The 8023-nt window shown below is 46.2% G+C and overlaps 1 protein-coding gene across 1 annotated transcript; it reads right to left on the bottom strand.

The window, feature by feature from the left end:
* Positions 1-4647: 4647 nt before the first annotated feature.
* Positions 4648-7673, bottom strand: LOC116798693 (olfactory receptor 10A7-like). Its single transcript, XM_032711281.1, has 2 exons — positions 7403-7673; positions 4648-5598 (listed from the first exon to the last, which is right to left on the bottom strand). The coding sequence occupies exons 1-2, from the start codon at positions 7418-7420 to the stop codon at positions 4648-4650; spliced, it is 969 nt and encodes a 322-aa protein (XP_032567172.1). The 5' UTR covers positions 7421-7673.
* Positions 7674-8023: the final 350 nt, after the last annotated feature.

Raw genomic sequence — 8023 nt, 5'->3', positions numbered from 1 at the left:
CATCCTCCTCTGACTTGTTGTTTTCCAGTGGGCTTCACTGGCTCCAAGAGGATACAGGTAGGAAGACAGTTTTGGACCAGTTAGGAAACCTTAGAAGAAGAGATGGTTGCCTTAGATCTTTATTCTAGATATTGCCAAGCTTGCTTAGAGCCATATACCTGCAGAAAAGTGAATGCCATTTATACTGAGAGCTGGAGAGTAAAAGAGTGTGGTGGTACCTGAGGTTGGCTTGGCTACCTAACTGGCTACCTAGCTGGTTACTTAACTTGGTTACCCAGTTGGTTACCTAATGCCCCAAAGTGCACTCAGTAGCTTGCTCCCAGTCTTGTCAGAGGAGCAGCTATAGGGTAGTCTGATGTCCGTCTGCATGACTATGCAGTGACAGACATGGTCAATATTGATTTGCTCCTGGAACAGTGAAGTTTTCTTTTCCTTACCTCGCAGATTTTCAGTAAGATGATTCAGTGTTGCTTTTCAGGAATTTTCTTCTCCAATGCTGATTATTAAAAATGTCCTTTGAAAAGTTCTCAGAATTCTTTCAAAGCATCACTGAGATTTCTGCAGAGTACTGAGAGCTTGTTGTCTGGTTCTGGATATAAACTCTGTTCTGTGCTTTGATAAATGTATGGATGTATTAAGTCCTCTGAACTGAAAACTGAAACTGCTTCCTACTGAACTGAAACACCTTTTTCCATGCATGAGGAAAACTCATTGCTGCAGAGAAACAGTATGAACATCACGCTAAGTTTGTTTCCATCAATAGCCCAGCAGATCATGCATTTTAAAATGTTCATTCACAGTGTCCCTCCAGTTCTGCAGCAAACAACCTGGGTGATGTGTTTAAAAAAAAAAAAAATTAAAAAGAAAAAGCATCAAAAGTAGAGCCTCTGGTAACTTGCTGCATGAGTGAGTGTGTCTTAACTTCAGCCTCTATAAACTGGACATTTCCTTCAAGAGAAAACTCCCCTTTATCTCAGCATCATTGATGTCTGGGAGAAGACTCTAGAAGTGTCCTGTGCACAGCACATGTCCCACCACAGGGACTCCAAGCTCTGGACAGCAACCTCTTTGTAAACCTACCTTTGGTGGCCTGGAAACTCTTCCTAGTGTCTTGCACAAAGACAGAAAAGATATAACCTGAATTTTAGCTCATTAGCTAAGAGGTTGATAGAGGAGAGTTGCCTTGTGCACTGACTAGGATGAAGATATATTCACAGTTGTATAAGAAACTGTTCCAGTGAGTGATCCCTGATGCTCAGACCAGGGAAGTGCAAAGCAGCTTTGCTTCGTACTGTGGCTGAGGAACCCACAGAGGTCACCACGGCCCCCCATGCAGCCCTTTGCCAAGATCTCCGTCAGACGGTGATCCCCTCCTCAGAATTTTTAGACAAAACAACTTTTCTTACTTTCAAAGAGCTTGAAATAAGAAGATGACGGTCCAAGCGACAAAGAGAAGAATTGCTTTACATGAAACTGGGGCTGTGAGTGGAGTCTATCGTGGGTGGTGTGCAGGTGTTTGGGGCTGTAACATAGAGCTGGAAGTATCAGAAAGTTGTGTAGAGAAGAGGGACTAGAGCCTGATTTCCTCCATAAAGACCTGTGGGAGAATTTGTAGGGTGAACTGCTCATGATGAGTTCAGTTCCATGTGGAATTAGCTATTTTGTTGCACAGGACAGCTAGAGATTGACCTCACATTGATGTACTGTGGAAGAGGCATTCATCTGTGTTTTCTGGCTTTGTGTTGATTCATCTCTAGGATGGGTTCATTAAACCTCCCCTGGGTTCGATTATCAGTGCCTTTCTTGTGTGGGTCACAAAACTGAACACAGAATTCTAGATGTTGTTTGACAGGTACTGAGCAAAGGGAGGCTAATTCCTTCCCTCAGTCTGCTGGCCATGCCCCTGCTAAGGCAGCCCAGGTGGCTGTTGACTTTGTCTCCCAGGAATGGCAGTGGCCAACCCTTACTACTTGATATCTGTTGTGTTAAGTGAGCTCAGGTTTTTCACTGGATTTGTGCCACATTGATACATCTCCATTTCTCAGCCTGAAACATGAAGAAAACCCAGACGTCATGTGTGATTCACTCACTTGTCTAGAGGTGCAAGGAAGTGTAGTGAGATATCTGTCAAGAAGTCATACTGATGAGACACACGTTAAACCAGGTGCACCTGAGGTTAGGGATGACAGCTCACTGGTGGAAGGGGGCACAGGGCTCTGTGCGCTGAATCCATGGGGCAGGGGAATGAGGGGGGGAGACGCTCAAGAAAGATGAAACAGCATAAAACTGGGCTCTCTGCCACATGGCTACACACAACCAGAAGCTTGTCAGAGCTCTGCAAGCACAACCCTGATGTCCCTGGAGTACCTGAGCTCTTCATTTGACCGATTTTGCGCCACATGAGGGATGTACAGGAAAGACAGGCAGGGACAGAGGGAAGGGGTTTCCTTCTATGTGAAGGAGCAGCAATTCTATGGGTGGGCAGTGGGCCAACTGGGAACTTGTGGGAAAGATTCCTATTGTAGGTTTTGTCCTCAAGCCCCAACCTCCTTCCTGGCATGTCAGTCCAGTATATCCCCATTTTCCTTCTCTTATGGAGCCCAAGATAGGATGCAGCATTGTAGGTGTCGTCAGGTGAGTACTGAGTAAAGCGCACTAATCACATCCCTAGATTTCCTGGCTAGTCTTCTGCTGACAGATCCCAGGATGATGTCAGCCTCCCATCCCGACAAGGAAACAGTAGATGAGATCCCACAGGTATATTCTGTAAAGGGCAAAGGAGCACAAGAGAGCTCAACAGGTCTTCAAGGCAAATCTCCTTCAAGCATGAAAATGGTCCTTTGGGATACACAGGAAAACAAGCAGATCTATCAGGGGAGCAGTTTGGCCAAACAGTCGAGCTCCAAGGAGAAAGAAAACATGTATGAAGATGCATAAACATCTATTGCCACAGTAAGCGGAAAAGAGCAAAGCCGGAAAGCCCGGGCTCACAGCTGCGTGGGGCTTGTGATCCAGAGAGAGCAAATGAAGAAGAGATTGCCCAGAGAGGCTGTGTATTCTCCCTCACAGGAGATATTCCAGAACTGTCTGGATTGAATCCTGTGCAATGTGCTCAAGGAAGAGCCTACTTGAGCTGGACCAGATGACCCACTGTGACCCCTTCCAACCTGAACCATTTTGTGATTCTGAGATTCTCCACGGTGGTCAAGGGACTCTTTGCCTGCCACCTGGGATGCCTTCTCCCCCACCTTCTTTTCTCACCTCAGTGTCTGTAGGGATGTTTCACAATTTCTCACTCCTCTCTCACAGCTGCTGTGCAGTGTCAGTCTGTTATCACAGAGCCACCACCACCATTGCTCTTTGGTTCTGTTTTTGGCAGTGGTGGGTCCGTCTTGGAGTCTTGGCTCTGTCTGACATGGGGGCACCTCTTGCTCTCTTCTCACTGAGGACACCTCTGCAGCTCCCCTTCCACCCTCAACCCTTGCCGTGCCACCCCAATATAAGCACAGCGTGTGGTTTCATAGTTGAGTGTAACACAGCCCTATCCCAACAGAAACCTGTGCTCATAGCAGGTCACTAAACTCCATCCACAGAGAGAATGCTGTGTATTCCTTTGTCCCTTTGGAAAGCTCTTAGATACAGATACTTAGAGACTTTTCATTTGCAAACCCATGCCATGGTGACAGAATTTATTCCCATGGGAGTCACAGACATGTCGTGTCTGTGGATTCTATTATTCTTTTTGCTCCCATGCTTCCTGACTGTTTATCCTTTCTGGAAACCACATTTTCCCGCACCATTGATCTGAGGGGAATGTACAAGTCCCTGTATGGAACCAGGAATAAGTTGTCTTGGATGCTTTTATAACTAATGGCATAAGGATATAATCATAGAGGGAGACATAGAACTGGGCCAGCTTTCCTTCTGGAGTTCTTCATTACATTCCTTTGACTTTCAAGAAGACTCAGCAATAGTCTGAAACTACTCAGATACCTCAAAATTCAAAATTAGACAACCTCATCTCATCTAGAGCACTTCCACACAGAGTATCACTGCAAAGAAGCATAAGTTTCATGTATGCCATGGGTTACATCCACAGGCCCCATCGTTGTATCCAAAACAGCAACTACAGAGAACGTGGAAATTTATCCCTAGGGGGGTACAGTTGCATTAAATCTGTATTTAGGTTTCTTAAGGTGTATGTTGATTTCTGACAGCAGAAGACTCACCTTAGTGGAGATGAATCCCAAGGTGCTTTCTTAGACTCAGAGAATCACATAACCTCCCGAATTGCCAGAGAACCACAAAAGTCATTGAATCCAACTTGTGTCCCTGCACAGGACACCCCAAGAATCCCACCATGGGCCTGAGAGTATTGTTCAAATGCTTCTTGAACTTTGGAAGGTTGGGGCTGTGACCACCACCCTGGGGAGCCTGTTCCAGAGTCTGACCACCTTCTGGATGAAGAACCTTTTCCTAGTATCTATCCTAATCCTTCCCAACACAGCTTCATGCCATTTCCTCTGGCCCTGCACTATGTGAAATTTCTCTTTGATTCTGCTGTGTCCACTGAGCTGGTGAACCTTACACACACACCAAAAATGGAAATAAGATTTTTAATACACACATTCATGGGCCAGAACAGACTTATTTCTTCACCAACACAGCCATAGTTACGATTAGTACTTCTCTCACTTCTTTATTCCTCAGGCTGTAAATCAGGGGGTTTAACATGGGAATTATGGTTGTGTATATGACAGCAACAACTTTCTTAGTGTCTTGTGAATTATGGGAATTCGGTCGTAAGTAATTCAAGGTTCCACTTGCACAGTACAATATTACAACAATAAGGTGTGAGGAGCAGGTGGAGAAGGTCTTGTGTCTGCTCTCTGCAGAGGAAATCTTCAGGATGCTGGAGATGATGCAGGCATAGGACACCAGGATGAGGCAGAATGGCGTGAAGATGACCAGCGCTGTGGCTGCAACCATCTGCTTTTCATACAGCGAGGTGTCAGTGCAGGAGAGCAGGATGAGCGGGGGAATGTCACAGAAGAAGTGGTTAATCTTCCTGGGCCCACAAAAGGGCATCGTGAACACCCAAGCTGTCTGCACCACAGACACAACATTGCCACTGCAGCAGGACAGCAGGACCAAGGAAAGGCAAACTCTGGCATTCATGATGACAGTGTATCTCAGGGGGTTGCGTATGGCCACGCAACGGTCATAGGCCATGGCTGCCAAAAGGTACCATTCAGCGGCTCCGAAGAAAATCACACAGTAGAGCTGTGTGGCACAGCCCATGTAGAGGATGCTCCTGTCCTCCGACAGGAAACTTACCAGCATCCTGGGGACAACAGTCGATGCTGTGGAAACATCCAGGAAGGCCAGGACCCGGAGGAAGAAGTACATGGACGTGCAGAGGGTGGGGTGCACCGTGACCACGCAGATGAGAAGGTTCCCAACGACAGTCATGGTGTAAACTAAGCAGAATGTGAAGAACAGCAAGTGCTGCAGTTCTGGGCGGCTGGACAATCCAGAGAGGACAAATTCAGTCAGCAGAGTGTGGTTTCCTGATTCTGTTTCCTCTGTTGACTCCATCTGGGAGGAATCAAGCAGACAGACTATCAGAGCTGTAGTCACATGACGGTGCTTCAGCCAGTTACTCAAAGAGTCTCTTGGGAACTGCTGGAGAGCTGCTGGATCAAAGGGTGTAACTGTAGAACAGGCTGAGTTGAGCAAAGTAAGAAGGCAACGACTGTAGTGGGAGTGTGCAGTGTCAGTGCTCTCCAAGTGGCATTGTTTGGGACAGTGACCAAGCCTTCGACTATGAGGAGTTAGCATTTAAGGGCTGGCTCCATTCTGGGCATAGGGTTAATTGCCGAGAATATGTGCTCCCCTCAAATGTCAGGTCTGTGCTCCCAGCTGGTCCCATAGGCACTTTCTGCACTGAGAGGAACACCCAGCTGACAACTGAAACACCCACAGACCTAAGAAAGAATAACCATTTTGCTACATAGGGAGCAGTGGGCATTGCTCCTTGCACTCTGCTGGGACCTGGCTTTTTCTACAGAGTGGAACTGACAGGGCAGGCAGCTTCCTCTGAGATATCCAAAGTTACCTTTAGAGCAACTCAACTTTAGGTGAAAGCCAGGGAAGCTCAGGCTGTGGGAGGCTTTGGCTCATATTCACGTCACTCCCCAGCTGTCGGTGGGACAGAAAGACTTCAAAGAGCCCAGCTCTGGGGAAAGCACCCTCAAATGGAGGAACCAGAAGCTGTGAAGGGAAGACCTAAGCCAACTCCTGTCACTGGAGGAAAGCCCAGCTGACAACTGAAACACCCACAGACCAAAGAAGGCAGCACCAAAGTAAACCAAACCCAAATTCTGTCTGCAGGCAGGCAAAGGAAGAAGGAAAAATTACAGGGAGAGGTGCCCACAGAGAATGGTAAGAAAGTGCAGAGGGTGAAGCTCAGCACCATTCACTTCATTAGTGACATTTGCCCGTTCTCCCGAGCAGTTTTGCTGTGGGTGCAAGGCCAGGGGCAAATTCAGGCAGTGCTGGACCAGCCGTGGCAGCTCTGTGTGCTCGTAATGTCTGAGATGGGAAACCGACGCACTGAAAGAAAGAAGAAATTAGCCTGACGCACAGGAGGAAGGGGGCGTTAGTTGTGTGCCCTTCAGACACGTCATCTCAACAGACCTGGCACCCAGAGAAGGACACGCTGTCAAAGCAAGAGCAGAGCACACAACCCTGCCATGACTCAGTCACTCCTCGGACTGACTCCGTCTAATTTCTCTTTTGGCTACAACTTGCCCTCTTTTGTCTGTGGGTTTTTTGACATGAACATGAAGGTGCAAGCTGTAGATTCTGGAGCCACAGGCAACCTTAACTTGTAATCATAGTAACTAAACTCCTAAAATTCTCAGACAGTTAATGGTCTGGTGTATTTAAAAGGAATCTTTCTGGGTTTGACTGATTCCATTAACGTAGAAATGAAAGAAGACACTTTTGAGTGATATCCCAATATAGCCTGTGCATGACAGATAGAGAATGACATAAAAAACTCCCTGCATTCTCCACTGGCACCCATTCACACTGGTTTTCTTAATTGTTAGATCCATGTGGCTGAAGCGGAAGCTTCTTGATTCTGCTCTTCGAACCCATATGAAAGTTTTAGACTATGGCTTTGAGCATTAGTTCTTTGTTTAAGTCAACATCCCTCACAGCAGTCATTGTTTCACTGACAGGTTAGTTTTTATTTCCTAACGCAGAACACCTCTCAGACACAACTCTCAATTTGTGTAATTCGTGCGTAGTGGCTCTGAGGCCCTTTAAGTTTTGGCCTTAGTTCTTCCTTGTATTTGCTTTATACATTCACAATAAACAGTTTCAAGTGTCCTACCTGCAACAGTTCTGCCATCCAATTCCTCCAATGTGGGTCACGCAAATTTGGATACAAGTATTTCCCTTGTTTTCCTACATTAGGGATAGCGTTGGGCTGATGATTCCTACGGTCAGCTTAAGTTGCAGGTTAAAAGTTATATTTAAGTGCAAATGATCTCCTGCCACAGCTTGAGCAATCTGTTGATATTAGTACATGGCATACTCCATAGAAAGTCAGCCAAAGCCTTGCCTCACTGAGAGGAAAAAAAGGAATTTTTAGATTTGTTTCAACTCCGTTGAACTGGCTGCAGCTGAAAAGGCAGCAACCTCAATGCGTCTCTTTTTTTTTCCCAAGAAGTGAACAGCTGAGCTGCCTCTGACACATGATGATATGGTTTGAAGCTGCCTCCCTGCCAAGTTTTCAAACCTTACCACCAGAAGTGTCCCCCCCCCCAAAACCTCAGGGAGAAGAGGGAGAAAAACAACCAACTAAGAAAACTCGAAACGAGAGAGAGAGACAGCTAAAGTGATATATATAAATATATTTGCACTTATGTTACAATTGGAATATATACAATTTAAAATATATACAATTTCACAAGGGAAAGGGAAGGGGGAAGGGAAAGGGAACAAAACCAAA

This window comes from Chiroxiphia lanceolata, chromosome 26 (assembly GCF_009829145.1).
Source record: "Chiroxiphia lanceolata isolate bChiLan1 chromosome 26, bChiLan1.pri, whole genome shotgun sequence".
In the NCBI taxonomy this organism is placed as follows: domain Eukaryota; kingdom Metazoa; phylum Chordata; class Aves; order Passeriformes; family Pipridae; genus Chiroxiphia; species Chiroxiphia lanceolata.
The sequence above is the reverse complement of the archived record's forward strand: the minus strand, read 5'-3'. Positions and strand labels throughout refer to the sequence as shown.